Below are 16173 nucleotides of genomic sequence, written 5' to 3' on the forward strand. Positions count from 1 at the left end.
CATTTTAAGGCAATGGTTGTGCATGGAAATAGCAACTCAAAGAGAGATGTGCCACACAATCTAATATTAAGATAATTGGTTCTCCTTTTATTATAATTGCTTACATTTCGATACTCACTTTAGAGGAGTGTATACAGTGAATTTTTTATCAATTGCCATATTACATGTAATTTTGTAATAAACAATATTTTAGTGGTAAAAATACTATGGAGTCCCTTATATTAGGGTTTAGATTATATTTTGCTCGTTCTACTGAAAAATAAGTAAATTAGTTCATATACGTTAGATTAATAAGTAAATTAACCCTTTTGTTAAAAATTGGTTCATGCATGTCAACACGAGGTATATCGGCACATCATATGTATGTGTCGAATTATTTGTTAGTCGGGTTTTACATTAAAATATGGATGAAATTTTTAATAGAAACGATTGGTTTGTTATTTGATCTAACATACATAGACTAATTTATCCATTTTTAGCGAAAGGAAAAAATTCAATCTAATTCTTAATATGGGGACCTCTATAATACTTTTACCGCATAATTCGATTGTAATGTCATAAAAGATGTTAACTATTAATTATGTACTATGTATATAAATTGTAGATATTAATGTTGTATTATGGGTATGCGTATGTTGTAGAAATTATATTTATTCTTCAATTTAATTATTTTTAATCTTTATATTATTTTTCGAATTTTCACTACTAAGGACAAAAATTTTAAAATTTAAAAATAGTAAATACAGGATTAAAATGATCAAATTAGAACAATATGGACTAAATTCGTAAATTATACATAATACAGGGAGTGATATCGGCATTTGACAAAAACAATAATAATTGAATCTTCGTTATCTCAGTAGCGTTCACCGTTTGCATTTCAAACCCTATAAAGAGAAAAAAGAAATCCCCAAAACCCCTACGAAAATTGGGTTTTGGTAAAAGAAAGAAGGATCAGACATGTCGAAACGCAAATTCGGATTCGAAGGGTTTGGGATTAACCGTCAATCAACCTACAACTTCGAGCGATCCCAAGCTCCTCAACGTCTATACGTCCCTCCTTCCTCTCGTCATTCCCACGACAACTACGACGATAACGACCTTGACGACATCGATTATGCCGATAACAATGATACTTCCAACGACGCCGACACCAATGGCCCCACCAGCAATGGCAACGGAGGGGAAGATGACGAAATCGACCCTCTCGACGCCTTCATGCAAGGTATTGAGGAGGATTTGAAAGCGAAGCCGCCTCCGAAGCCCAAGGAGAAAGCGGAGAGGTATAAAGAGGATGAAGATGAGGATGATCCAGTGGAGAGTTTTTTGAGGTCGAAGAAGGATGTTGGGCTGACCTTGGCGGCGGATGCTTTGCGTGCTGGGTATGATTCTGATGAGGAGGTTTATGCCGCTGCCAAGGCTGTAGATGCGGGTTTGTTGGAGTATGATTCTGATGATAATCCCGTGGTTGTAGACAAGAAGAAGATTGAGCCGATTCCGGCCCTTGATCACAGTTCCATTGAGTATGAGCCGTTTAATAAAGATTTTTATGAGGAGAAGGCTTCAATTTCAGGTAACTGATATCGCAGATTATCTGATAATTATGAGTTTAAGATGTTCAGAACTAGAAGAAAAGAACATATATATTGGTAGTACTATTCTGTTATTAATGATATTATGTGGATCAAATATTAGTTGGATAATTATAATTACTTGGTTGATTGCAACGTAAAGCTTATTTCACAATGGACAAGGATTTATACTTATCCGAATGCAGCTTAATTTACTTGATTATCTTCTGGATGATACTAGCATAATTTATAAAGTTCGAATAGAGTTTGAAATGTAAATATTATTTAGAACTTAGAGGCATAAGTGATTTCTTTTAGGTTAGCCAGAGGTCCTAGGAGATTATTGGCATTTATTTGAAATCATATACATCATGACTCTGTTAGTCATTATTGCTTATAAATTTATAATGTGGCACTTTTTTCATAATGTAAGGATCATATTCTTCATTGAGGTTGCTCTGAACCTAAACTCCTTTTTCTTCAAAAAATGCCATTTTCCAGGAATGAGTGAGCAGGAAGTTGCTGAATACCGAAAGAGTTTGGCTATCCGTGTTTCTGGTTTTGATGTCCCAAGACCTGTAAAGACATTTGAAGACTGTGGTTTTGCACCAGAGTTAATGCGTGCTATTGCAAAACAAGGGTATGAAAAGCCAACAACTATTCAGTGCCAAGCCTTACCTATTGTCCTCTCTGGGAGGGATGTTATTGGTATAGCAAAAACTGGTTCTGGTAAAACTGCTTCTTTTGTGCTTCCTATGATTGTACACATTATGGATCAGCCTGAACTTCAGAAGGAGGAGGGTCCAATTGGAGTGATATGTGCACCTACCCGAGAACTAGCACACCAAATCTTCTTGGAAGCAAAGAAATTTGCAAAAGCCTATGGGATACGTGCCTCTGCTGTGTATGGTGGAATGTCCAAACTTGATCAGTTCAAGGAACTTAAGGCAGGATGTGAGATAGTCGTTGCTACACCTGGTCGATTGATAGACATGCTAAAAATGAAAGCACTGACAATGACAAGAGCAACTTATTTGGTACTTGATGAGGCTGATCGAATGTTTGACCTTGGGTTTGAACCTCAAATAAGGTCCATTGTTGGCCAAATCAGACCTGACCGACAGACATTACTATTTTCAGCAACAATGCCCCGCAAAGTTGAAAAGTTAGCAAGGGAAATTCTCAGTGACCCAGTCAGAGTCACGGTTGGAGAAGTGGGAACAGCTAACGAGGATATTACTCAGCATGTTCATGTAATTCCTTCTGACTCTGAGAAGTTACCCTGGCTTCTTGAGAAGCTACCTGGAATGATTGATGAGGGTGATGTTTTGGTGTTTGCTTCCAAGAAAGCTACTGTTGATGAGATTGAGTCTCAGCTTTCTGGTAAGGGTTTTAAGGTTGCTGCCCTTCATGGTGATAAAGATCAGGCTTCTCGAATGGAAATTCTACAAAAGTTTAAATCTGGCATCTACCATGTTCTCATCGCAACTGATGTTGCTGCTCGTGGTCTTGACATCAAGTCAATTAAGTCAGTTGTGAACTATGATATTGCAAAGGACATGGACATGCATGTGCACCGTATTGGTAGAACAGGTCGTGCTGGTGACAAAGATGGCATTGCGTATACTCTGATAACTCAAAAGGAGGCTCGGTTTGCTGGTGAATTGGTAAATAGTTTAATTGCTGCTGGGCAGAATGTTTCCATGGAACTGATGGATCTTGCTATGAAGGTAACTCAGTTGCTTGTTGCTTCAACTAATATTTATTTTGTAGTCAATGGCATTCACTGAAGTTCTTAGAAAGTGATGGATACCATCCTTTTTTCGCTTCGACTCTGGTGGTCTTCTGTATTGCTTTCCAGTTTCCTGAAACAATGCTATGACTGGTGGCACTATCCTATAAAGTTACCTAGTTCTTCATTCTTGATATCTGTAGATTTCGGATTTGATGTATGTGTATGATAATTTTGTCCCGATACTTGCCTTGTCTATTAACAGGATGGGAGATTTAGGTCCAAGCGTAATGCAAGAAAAGGAGGTATGGTTCTCTTTGACATACCATTGTAGTTATTACGCATGCAATTGTTTTATCTTTTGTGAAGAACAAAAATGCAAGGCAGCTGAAGAAATGTTGATCACCATTTCTTTATGTGTATGATCATTTGTATTTTTGTGAAGAACAAAAATGCAAGTGCATTGAACTCTGAAGTGATGTGTGCTATAACATGCAGGTGGGAAGAAAGGCAGAGGAAGGGGCGGCGGTGGGAGTGGTCGAGGTGTGCGTGGAGTTGATTTTGGTCTGGGTATTGGATATAATCCAGAATCCAGTAATGCTTCATCTCAGGCTGTTCAAAGTCGAAATGCTGCCGTAAATTCTCTCAAAACTGGCATGATGGCACAAATGAAGAGCAACTTTGTTGCTGCTTCATCAAACTCTCAAAGTCAAGGTTTCAATAACAGTTCAAGTATCAGGAGACCAACTCTGTCTGGATTTGTATCTGGCGGTACCATTGGTGGAGATATAAATAGGTCTCAGATGACCACTTCATTCAACACTGCTCCTACATCAGGATTGAACACTTCACAAAATACTGGACAAAACGCTACCCAGAGTAGCTCAGAGAGGTCTCTTTTTTTTCAACTGAAATTTCATGATGGCATTCTGCAATGCTTTTCTTGTTTTTTCAAGAAAACTTCTATGCTGATTACACTCGTACTTGGCTCTTTTTGACAGTTCTAGAGATAGACCAAGAGAAAGGCGAAGGCCCTCTGGGTGGGACCGTTAGTTTCCACATGTTGATCGATGATGCTGTTTACATAAACGGAAATTTTGTCTGTTCAAATATTGAATGAACCTTATCTGTATCATTATCATGCTTAGTAAGTCTTCTTTCTTCTTTTTGTTCAATTATAGGTCCCGTCTGTTTTTCATATTTTGGTTCTAGAATTTTATTTTCTGCATATTTATATATTCTCCAACTTTCCCTCCCCATCTGTTATTATTCGAGTACCTTTAGTTAGTTGATAATAATTTCAAGTAATTCCAATGTAATCTTTTGGAAGAATAGGTCCGCTGTCATCTTTCAATGGCACTAAAATGCGTAGCCATTCCTTCTTTCTTATTGGACCCCTCTACCTCAAAATCTGTCGCCTTTTGCCTTGAACTTGCATTGTTGACGACAATGTCATTCTTGATAGCAAACACAGAGTTATTGATGCTATCTCCATGGGCGATGCTAATCAGCTGAGCTTAGAAAGATGCGTTCAAAGAAGCCGACATTAAATGGCGAATACTAGAGATGGATTCATTGCTTAGCAAGATGATGACTAAGAGTTTGACCATTGGTGTCGACATGGTCCGCCCTTAGAGGAAGAAATGATTTAGAAAAATAACGAAGGACATTAACCCAAAAAAGTACTGCAATTTTTGCTTAATCCCATAGATTTAGGGTTAAATTTTCTTGTTATTGCTATTGTTCTTTTTATACCTAGCCGCTTCTTTTAACATAATTGGATCAAAGCCTTTAGTTTAATTTATAAATCATATTATAATGGTCCCAATCTTCATTCCTTGTTGAATCAATTTAATATTTGGGACCTAATTAACTAGCTATAATTATATCTAAATATATATATATTGTAGTTCCAAGGTAACGAAATTTCAAGCAGTGGTAGCAGAGATGTATCAATCGGATTAGGTACGTAAAACAAAGTGCTTAACTACTCATTAAGTTAAATTAACTTAAGCTTTGTCCTCTCTTTTTCTAGTTATAAATCGGACCTTGATCTCTTTTAGTTGACTTTGCCTTTCCCTACACCCAAAGTGAGAAAAGGTTTAGGTAATTAGTACAGGTAACAATAATTAATATTAAATGTTGGGTGTTTATTAGGTATATATTAAATTAAATAATAATTGGAATCGAGGGGAATGATACTTTTTTATTAAAATCGGAATCAAACAGATAACTCAAAATTTCACGCACCTTAATTTAATAAGATTTGGATAATGTCTAATTCTGCTTTCAGTCCCCATACATTTTATTTAGTCTTTTTACTTTCGAATTTAGTCTTTCTATACTTTTGATTTAGCAATTGAAATCCAATTGTTAAAAGGAAATTTGTTGAATCCCATTACGCGACATTTTAAAATTAAAAAATATATATTCATTTGATTAATTTAAAATAGAATGGCAACCATGTAAGTAAAAAAAAATCCACTTTCACTTAATTAAAACAGTCCTGAAAAATTTTACAACCCCAAATTTAGAAAAAGAAAATATTATAACCTTGGATTCAACATTTTTATTTGGTTATTGGCCTATATATATAATATTAATGGAATTACTTTAATAGAAAAACTAAATTTCAAATGTGTGTGGAGTATAGGGATTGAGTGCTAATTAGACCTTAGGATAATATTTCAAATATATACATATATATTTAGTGTTTGGTGATTAAATAAAATGCATAACTTTAGATGGAATAAGATACCATGTCTTTATGTCAACTAATTCAAGCTATGGACGTGGCAACCGACTTAATCTTCCTTTTTATTCAAAAACCCCTACAAATTAATCTAATTTATATATAATGTTCCTCATCACACAAACAAGAGAGTTTTTAGTGATCTTTCCATTTTTTCTTTATTCCTTTGTTCATCGGAGTGAAGAAAACGATGGGGTGGTGGGATAATTCATATCACGAAGCTAAGAAACTCCTCATTTCACCCACCATGAAACAACCCTTTCACTTGCTGGCAACCCTCCTCCTCAGCCTATGGCTTCCCCTTGCTTTCCTCCTCGTCGCCAGGCTATCTTATGTTAACTACACCTTAGACGCCACCGTGTTAGACCCTTCTTCTACACCTTCCCCACCATCGTTCCTTTTCTCTTTCTACTTGTACACCAATCCAGCTCTTCTTTATTTCCTCGTTGCAGCTATTAGCATCGTGGCTCTGGTTCATGGTTTGACTGGGAAAGTCAGCTTCGTAACTGAGTCACCGAGTTCTTTTCATCGACCCCATTTGCGTATTGCATGGATTATTTTATGTATACTGCAAGTTTCCGTTGGGTTGGGGATTGAAGGAAGCGTAGCGGTAGGTATCAACGGTGCTGGGTTTGGGGTTCAAAGGAGTGTTTTAAGTAGATTAATATTCTTCTTGGGTTTGCATGAGGTGATGCTTGTTTGGTTCCGAACGGTGGTAAAACCGGTGGTGGATGATTCTATCTTTGGTGTCGTTAGTGAAGAGAAATGGGTTCATAGGGCTGCTATTGCTTTGAGCGTTGGCACCCTATGGTGGTGGAAACTTAGGGATGAAGTGGAGTCATTAGTGGTGGTTGCAGAAGCGAAGAAGGAGCTGTCAATGGAGATTGAAATGGCTGATTTTCTTGGTTGGTGGCTATATTACTTGACTGTCACAATTGGTATGGTTAGAATTGTTAAAGCACTTCTTTGGGTTGGTTTTGCGTTGCTTTGTAGAGGTGTAAGAAGGAACATCGATGACGAGATCATCGCCATGGAAGAGGAAGATCAAGACAAGGTATAAACATAAAACTCGAGATGAGAGATTTGAATTAAATTTGTTAAATTTCTTTTTCTTAAAAGGATAAATCAATTGAATTAAGACAAAGATGTAAAGTTGAAGCTGTCTTGATTCTTTTTTTATTTTCTTTTTCCCACCAAATGTGGGTTTGTTTATTGTTGTTGGGTCAATGGTGACTTTCCTTTAATGAGAAAAAGAAAAATACAAATTTGGTAATCCTTAATTGCAATATGTATACTTGTAAAATATTGTGAATTGAGTCTTATCTCGAATGGCATGAATATTAAGACGTGGGTTTAAGTGCGCTGAAGCGCATTATCTTCCTATTTATGGGTTGAAAAGGGGCTATAGGTAGTTCTAAATATTGTGTAAAAAAATATAATCGAAACTTATAATAAGATTATTCAAAAACTAAAACAAATATAAATTATTCAAGTATATTATTATGTATATTAACCTCGTCCCAGTAAAACTAATCTCATATTGTAAATAAAGATAATATCATCTTAACATACATTACATGTAGATGGAGACTATAAATGCCTTACCAATAATTTATAATTGATACATGATATAACTTTACAAAGATAAAAGATCATTTTAATAAATAAATAAATAAACTTGCAATAATGTGATATAGAATATATTTAACTCAAACACAATAAAACTGAACCAGACTCATATTAAGCATTTAATCTAAAATCAATTGATAAAAAAATTGGAAAGATTTGATTTGTACATAAGAAAAAGAAATTCAAATTTTAATAAAAGTTTCCGCCCTTAAAACATGAAGAAGTACTGAGTATTACAACTTTTAGGAAGTGAACAATAATAAAACCTCACTCTGAAGTCTGATACCATGTTGATAACTTTAGAGAAAAATAATGAGTTTATTATTTTGCAAATCCGATCGAGGCCATCTTTAATCATAGGCTTAATACATCATTTAATCTCTAAAATTTATTATTTTTCTATTTTGGTCCTTCAAATTTTATTTTAATCTCGGATCATTACCTAACGTTATTAACCATTCTGGATTAAGTCCTTATTGGTGTTAACATCATATTTCAGTGTGAGATCCAGCTTTGGATAACTTCCAATAACCTATAAATATTTTTAAATGTGATAAAGGTTTTTAATTGGGGTTGGGGTATATTATACAAAGAGACATGGAAGATGGAAAATATTATATTACATAAATAGATTGAAGTGAGAATATATTCGGATCGAAGATAAGTCAAAATTATTTAAAAACTCAGAAAATTATGAAAATATATAGATATTAATATAAAATTAAAACTACCTTTCGATTCACCTAAGATCGGTTTTGAGTAAAAGAAAAGGAAAAGGAAAGATAGCTATATTGATATAATTAAGTTTAGAGGTCTCATTTTAAAAAAATAAAAATTAAAATTAAACTTAAGTATGCCCTGCATATATCACCTACTTTATTCTTCAAAAAATATTTTTATTACCTTTAAACAATAAAATAAAATTATCTAGGTTTGTTCATGGGTTAAGCTATCCGTCCAGGTTCGAAGGCTCACTCAAAATTTGAGAGATTTTGGGTAAAAATATTAAGCTTTTAAAATGGGCTTGAACAAAAAAAATAAGCCCATTTAAAATATGGGTCAGGCACGAGCCCGACTTGACCCATTTTTAAGTTTATAATACTTTATATTGTGTTATTTTAATATATTATGTAATTTAGAACACATTAAAAAATATATATATTAAATATATAATACTACTCTAATCTAAACATTAAAATAATGTGAAGATGACTATACAAAATTTCAATAAATAAAAAAGGTATAAAATTATTAAATGTTAAAATAATATAATATAAATATTTTAAAAATTAAAAAATAATATGGGTGGGTCTAAAATAAGTTTGGGTAAGTCTTTTGCAAATACGAGCGGATTTAGACAAAATTTTATACCTATATTTTGAGTTGGGCCGAACTCGAGCAAGTATAAAGCATGTTAATATCAAGCTTAAGTCTAGCCCGAACCAGTCCCATGAGCACCTTTACTTGAGGTTGGAAAATATAAATCCAAAAATGACCTAAAACGGTTTAGATTGCTTGACTTATGAATACTTTTAATCAAGTTTGACATTTATTCATTCAAAAAAATAGATAGTTAGGGAGCAACCCAAGAATATAGATTAAATCGATTCTGTATGTATTGTGATATATAAATTTGAGTTTGAGATAATTATATAAATGAAATTTTATTTTTGATTCGGTTTTCTTATATCACTATCATTGTTATCAACAAGATACTATTTTACGATTACTTATTATGTATAAATAATTGCATTTAAAAATATATAAAAATACTGGTATTTTCTTTTTAAAATATATATAATTTTGAGTTAAATAAAGTTTTAGGTGTATAATTAAATTAAAATAAAAATTGCATACGTATAATTACAAATTTCATATAAAATCAATGTTTATAAGATTCATGCCTGAACAAATAAGTTTCAAGTGGACAAATACAGCCAGGCCTGGCCCTAGGGTCGTCTAGAGGTGCGGCCGCCCAAGACCCAAGGCCCAAGTCCCAAGGTTAAAAGGGGTCTAAAATATTGTTTTTCAATTTTTAAGGGATTCAAAAAAAAAATTTAGTTTTTAAGGGTCCAAAATTTTTTTTACCGACTTTTAAGAGACTTAAAAGAATTTTTGTCCAACTTTTAAAGAACTTAAAATCTCATTTTATTATTTTACCTAAGACCTCAAAAATATTAAAAACTGGTCTGAATATAGCAAGTATCTAAGAGTGTGGAATGAATATTTCTATGATCATAGAAAATCAATGGTTCTTCCGCAGATGGAAGCAGTGAAGGTAGTGTGCAGTAATCTTGTCCACTGAAAAAGGCAACACTGTTTTCAAAACTGGTGGGTCGAACCCAATCCTGAACGTAAGCTTCAGCAACACAATGGACATGCGATACAGGGACATCAACTTCCTGCCAACAGAACTTGTTTCCATCAAACCAAAAAGACCACAATATGGCAAGCAGTCGGGTAGTCTTAGTAACATCAGCATCGTGCAAACGATTAACAATAAGCGGCTGGACTGAATCATAATCGACATTCACTTGTGCTGCTGCCATGCCTCCTTCGCTCGCGGACAGTGAAGTAAAACACGATCTATATTCTCTGCTAACCGGCCTTTGCATGGCACGTAATTGTGCAGCACCCTCTCCAAATAAAAATCCTGGTTTTAGGAGGCATAACCCTGATTTGCTGGCAAAAATATTGTTTTTTAAACTTTTTGAATTTTTATAATTTTTCATATTACTTTTATAATATAGAATTATAAAAATTTGTCTCTTTTTTTTTTGCATTTTTATCATATTTTGTTCATATGTATATTGTTATTTTTAATATTGTATTTAAAATAATTTTATGGTTATACAAATTTTAATACATTAATTTTAAAATATTCATATAATTGGTTTTCCAAACACACTACTGTTAACTGCATCAAATATCCCGAAAATATGATTTTCATTTTGAATTGAAAATATTTTAATTACATTGGTTTAATGTTATATTAATAAGTTTTGTTAAAATCGTATTAACTATTAAATGAGACATAAAATTTTATATGACTAATTTAAAATAAAATTTTAAAATAAATATTATAAAAAATAGATATTATAAAATATTGATTTTGAGATTTTCGAGAATTTAAAAACCTCTCACTCTCTCTCTATTTTAATGTATTTTTAGTATTTAGTTTTAAATGTTCTACGACAACATTTTATCTTTTTTTCTTAAATTTCATTTAAAATTAACAATTTTAATAATAAAATAATTTAATTGGCATAATATCGATAATTTTAGAATATAATTAGAATAATTTAAAGTTTGGGGACTAATTTAAAGTTAAGATTATAGTTTGAGATTTCTGAAGCAATTAATCCAAATTCAATAAGTAATCACAAAGAAAATACGAATAGAGACCAATACTATTGCATACATTGAAAGCAAAATTTCCATAAAAAAACCCAAAAAGCAGACCCAATCCAAATTTCAATGAAGCTCACCATTAAACAGTAACACAAGGAAGAAGAAGATAATGGTATCGAACACTCACGAGCACAAGCCGACTCCAAAAAGCTCAAGCATATATCATCGGCTAACACCATAATTAGCTTCGGGAACTGCCACCACCAACGGCTTCAACAAAGGATCATCTGGGATTTCCGGTATTTCAACCGCATGCCCATTTACTTCTTCCACAATGTGCAGCACGGAGTTCAGTGACCGCAATCTCTCCGTTAATCCCATAGCTTCAGCTCTCAACAGGTTATTGGCAGATTCCATCTCGATGTAGCGTTGGGTCGAGGCGTTGATCTCTTTAGATAACCGGCTATTCTCTTTCTGCAACAAACTCACTTCGTTACCCAAATCTTCCATCAGCTTCCGTTTCTTCATACGCGACCGCCTTGCCGACTCACGGTTCGACAGCATCCTCTTCCTTTTCCTCTCGTCGATGTTTGCATTCCTCGGGTCGGACTCGGATCCGGAACTCGCTGGCCTTTGCACAGAAGCAGCCATCACAGAAAAAAAAACTGGGTTTCTAACTAATTTGTTGTTTTTAAAACCAGGAAATTTTAACAAGAATTAATAAAACAAATTCTGAAAACGAAGAAAGGGTCTGATCTAGTTCATGAGAAAACATAGAACCAATAAAGGAAAACGACTGAAAACGAGTGAAGAGCACGGATTCGAGGCATGAGGACTGATCTCATAAAAAATCTAATATCATCGGGTACCAAAATCAACAACAAAGAAACCTAAAATACCCAAGATTTAAAACCAGTTCTATAGATAAAGAAAATGACGAAAACTTGGCTGGTCGAATAGAGGACCAAATGCAAATCGAGAAAAAGGGTTTGATTGGTGAAGAAAATGAGAATGGAGGGTTTATTATTTAAGGATCTTTAGCAGTGGTTAACTATGGAAAGAAAGAAGTAGTAGGGGTGTCACCATGGCGTATAAGGTAAGGCCAGATAGTCAACACTTGGTCAGGTTCTATGCATAATATTACGTGGAAAATTTATTTTAAAATATATATATATATATGAGTACTTTGTTTTTTGAAGGAAAAAAAGTGATTTTTTTAAATAAAAAAAAAGCAATTCTCTTAAATATATAATTGGAAACTTAGTTGGACTCTTTTAAATTCCTTTGTAATTCTTTTAACTAATTAGAGTAAATATATAATTAAGAATGAATGTCACTTTTTAGTCGAAATAATATTTTTCCTTTTTCTAATTAAAATAATAGGGCAAAGCCTAAATAACCAACACGACTAACACAATTTGAACCCAGACCACACTTGAGGCGGTAAACACCTTTGACCATTAGGCCATCACATGTGGTTCATTATTATTATTTTCTTAATATATATATATATATACATTACTCTTCACGATGACAATTATAGTGAGAACTTTTAAAACAAGAATCATGATAATTAAAATGATCTTAGCCATTGGATTAAATTAAATGATTTTAAATGTTAGATTATGTATTTATCTTAGCTTATTAAAATAAAACTAACAACACTTATATTTTCCTTAATTTTTATTTTCCTCATGTAATTAAAGTATTTGGTTTCAGATTTTTTTTTTTGGAGAAAAATTTGAATAACAAGCAAGAGATTATAGTTATTAAGATAATCAATTTTGATATTAGGTAGTTATTTTCTTGATTGAAAATATTAATTTTATGCTTGAAATCAATTAAGAAATTCAATATTTTTAGAATGAAATGGTCGACTAATTTTTCAATCAAGAAAAACAACATCTAATACGAAATTGATTAATATTAATAAGCTTAATCTCTTACTTGCCAGTCCAATTTTTTTCTAAACAAAAACGTAAATACGAAAGTAAAGATTATTCAAAAATATTTCACTCTCACTTCAATTGCACGACGAAAAGAAGAAAGAAGTGAAAATTTGGGTGCTGTTGGTTTTATTTTAATAAGGTAAGATAAATACAAAAAGCTTAATAGAACATTTGGTACCTCAACTTGACACGTTTTCTTAATTTGGTACCTAAAGTTTTTTTTGTCCAATTTGGGACCTCAACTTGACACGTTTTCTTAATTTGGTACCTAAAGCTTAATAGACATATTTTCCTAATTTGGTACCTAATCTTTTTTTATTCGATTTGGTACTCAAACTTGTCAAACGTTTACAAATCACTCCAATATACTAAAAATGTTTTTTTTTTACGATGTAGCAAAAATAATCAATGTATGACTGACATGTGACGGATGATATGACCTTTTTGTATTTTATATGTTCAATTATTTTAGTTCTAATTAATTAATTTCTTTTAATTTGGGTTTTAAAACTCTTTTTTTCTTATTTAATATTAATTCATTAAGCATAGCTCAGATCCTATTTTTTAACATGAATTTCCTCTAATCGACAATATTTTTGTAGCGTAATGAAAAAACAACACCATTAGTGTTTTATGTAACTTGTATAACATTTAAAAATTTAAGTACCAAATTGTACCTAAAAAAACTTAGGTACCAAATTAGGAAAAAATACCAAGTTCAAGTACCAAATTGGGACCAAAAAGTTTAGGTAAATAAATTAAGAAAAGTGTCAAGTTCAAGTATCAAATTGGGACAAAAAAATATTAAGTACCAAATTAAAATATTATATTAAGCCAATACAAAACTAAGGCTTAAAATCTAATAGCTAATTTTTATTGTAATTTTAAAATTGTCAGTATAATTACCACCTCCACACAACATTTCCTCCAAAACTGTATTCTTCCATTATGCTTTAAAAAGGAAGTAATAAGTTAAAATTAAAAGGCCAATTTCTTAAAAAGCCTTCAACTACTTCTCTTTGTTTAAAGAAGCCTTTAAAATGTTTACCCTGATTTTAATATTAAAGAAATATATTTGAATTTTTCTTTTGTTGATGCAATAGAAATTACATGCACTTTAACATTAACATAAAATTTAAAAGAATAATTATCATTTCCAAATGAGTAATTACGTGTATTATGTATATTAACATATTCAAAATATTTCAAAATATTATTTTATTTTTATTTAATAAACTATTCTCATAAAATTTACGTAAGCACTAGAGGTAAATTAGTTTGAAAATTCAAAATATTTATCTTTTAATATTAAAATCAAGAACTTTCATAAGTAAAAATTATAGGTTAGGGACTTATTTAACTACAAAAATAGTGATGATTTTATCTTTTACTTGTCTTACTACCAATTACATAAAACACACCTAATTGTATAAATTCCACAAAATACATTCCATGTTCAAACATCCTTCAATAATGGTCCCTCGTTCAATCAAATTAAGTCATCTCGTTATCGTTGTCATGTGTTACGATCTCAGAAATTCACATACTTTAAATTTAATGATATTTCAAAAAAATAATAAAATAATAAAAGGAAAAATAAGGCTTAATACCTCTCTTGACCCCTGTTCTATAGCTAAATTGTTATTTTGGTATACCTATACCTCTCTTGGCCCAAATCCAAATTTTCGTTAATGAAAAAGTTAAGAATTACTTACAAATTTTAGAAAATATGTGAAAATTTTAAAATCATTAAAAATAACCCCAAAAGTTTTAAGACTTGGAAATTATAAAATAAAAAATCATAATCTATTTTTGAAAATTATAAAAATATTTTTAAAATGATAAGCATGTGAAACTTATTTTTTTAAAATTCTATCTAAAAAATTGTTTGTTAGGAATTTTGGTTTTTTAATAAAAATTTTATGATTTATTTTGAAAAATTGTAGGGTTTTTTTTTTGGCATTTTATGAGCTTTTTTATTTTTAAAGGAAATTTGAGTTTTCTACACATGGCTGTATTTGATTGGACAGAAAGATATCCTTTTAACGGAAAATATAAATGGGGTAACAGGGCATATAGAATAAAAGAACAAGGGCAAAACTGATAAAAAGATAGTATAGGTACCAAAGTAGTAATTTAACTATAGTATAAGTACCAAAAGAGGTATTAAGTAAAAATTAAATGCTAAGTTGAGGAAAAATAATTGTAAATACTAAGGGTGTGTTTGGAAAACCATTGAAAATTTCCATTTCATTGAAAATGAAAATTTTCAACATTTAATATTTTAAATGTGATTGATAATTATTTTAATTTTTACTTAATATAAATTTTAACAAAAATGTTGAATAAAATAAATAGATAGGTAGCTACTTATTACTTAATGTAGAAAATATTAAGTTATTTTTATTTTATTAAAATTTTAAAATAAAATATAATTTTTTTAAAAATGAGATATTCAAATTACTATATTTATGCTCTATCCAAAACTATTTAAAATAATATAAAAACATTATATTAATAAAATTAAATCTAAGAAATAAATAAATTGTTAAAGATTAATTTTACTTTTATCAAACAAAATAATTATATTTACTAATTTACTAAACAAATTTTTAATATGAATTTAGCACTTATCAAATTCAATATTAAAAGTTCAATACTAAATTTTCTGTGCTTAAACTTTAAGTTTATTAAACACACCTAAGTTATGTTCATGGTTGTGCGAATCAAATCGAATTAAGAATTAATTAAAATATCAATTCAGAAATATGAAATCGATTAATCCTCAAATCGGACTAAAAAATTAAATTAAAGCAAAAATAATAAAATTTAAAATTTTGATAATTTATTTAATTCATCGATTTCGCGTGAAAAATGTTGTTTTTATTGGATATATCGAAAGACCAGAATATATTATCGAGGAGGCGTAAAAAAGAGGAATGGAGATGCGGGGGATCGAACCCCGTGCCTCTCGCATGCAAAGCGAGCGCTCTACCATTTGAGCTACATCCCCTGTTGAACATTATTTTGTTCAATTGCTTAAATTAAAATTCTTTAAGTCTGTTGAAATTTGATATAGATCGTTTTTTTATTTGATTTAATTACGAAAATTTAGAAGTTATTTCATCTATTTGCAGACATATGAACTTAAATTATTAATATTAACTAATTTTTCATATAAATTATTAA

The 16173-nt window shown here is 31.3% G+C and overlaps 3 protein-coding genes and 1 non-coding gene across 6 annotated transcripts; 2 read left to right on the plus strand and 2 right to left on the minus strand.

Annotated features, from left to right (window-relative positions):
* Window positions 1–868: 868 nt before the first annotated feature.
* Window positions 869–5131, plus strand: LOC105790421 (DEAD-box ATP-dependent RNA helicase 24). 3 transcript variants are annotated; one of them, XR_001132464.2, is made up of 6 exons: window positions 869–1573; window positions 2073–3301; window positions 3569–3608; window positions 3802–4195; window positions 4305–4450; window positions 4639–5131. XR_001132464.2 is itself a non-coding variant. In XM_012618006.2 (5 exons), the coding sequence occupies exons 1-5, from the start codon at window positions 961–963 to the stop codon at window positions 4354–4356; spliced, it is 2328 nt and encodes a 775-aa protein (XP_012473460.1). In that variant the 5' UTR covers window positions 869–960; the 3' UTR covers window positions 4357–4560. The 3 variants fall into 3 exon arrangements, 1 of the variants encoding a protein (XP_012473460.1); XR_008198671.1 differs by having other exon boundaries at window positions 4769–5131; XM_012618006.2 differs by lacking the exon at window positions 4639–5131 and having other exon boundaries at window positions 4305–4560.
* Window positions 5132–6089: 958 nt separating this feature from the next.
* Window positions 6090–7328, plus strand: LOC105790422 (uncharacterized). Its single transcript, XM_012618007.2, has one exon. It carries the CDS (start codon window positions 6246–6248, stop codon window positions 7113–7115), a length of 870 nt encoding a protein of 289 aa, XP_012473461.1. The 5' UTR covers window positions 6090–6245; the 3' UTR covers window positions 7116–7328.
* A 3733-nt stretch (window positions 7329–11061) lies between these two features.
* On the minus strand, window positions 11062–12132 carry LOC105790423 (bZIP transcription factor 53). The gene has a single exon (XM_012618008.2). The coding sequence runs from the start codon at window positions 11684–11686 to the stop codon at window positions 11258–11260; it is 429 nt and encodes a 142-aa protein (XP_012473462.1). The 5' UTR covers window positions 11687–12132; the 3' UTR covers window positions 11062–11257.
* Window positions 12133–15924: 3792 nt separating this feature from the next.
* TRNAA-UGC (transfer RNA alanine (anticodon UGC)) lies at window positions 15925–15997 on the minus strand. The gene has a single exon. It is a non-coding gene; the product is annotated as a tRNA-Ala (tRNA).
* Window positions 15998–16173: the final 176 nt, after the last annotated feature.

Source organism: Gossypium raimondii, chromosome 8 (genome assembly GCF_025698545.1).
Source record: "Gossypium raimondii isolate GPD5lz chromosome 8, ASM2569854v1, whole genome shotgun sequence".
Classification (NCBI taxonomy): Eukaryota; Viridiplantae; Streptophyta; class Magnoliopsida; order Malvales; family Malvaceae; genus Gossypium; species Gossypium raimondii.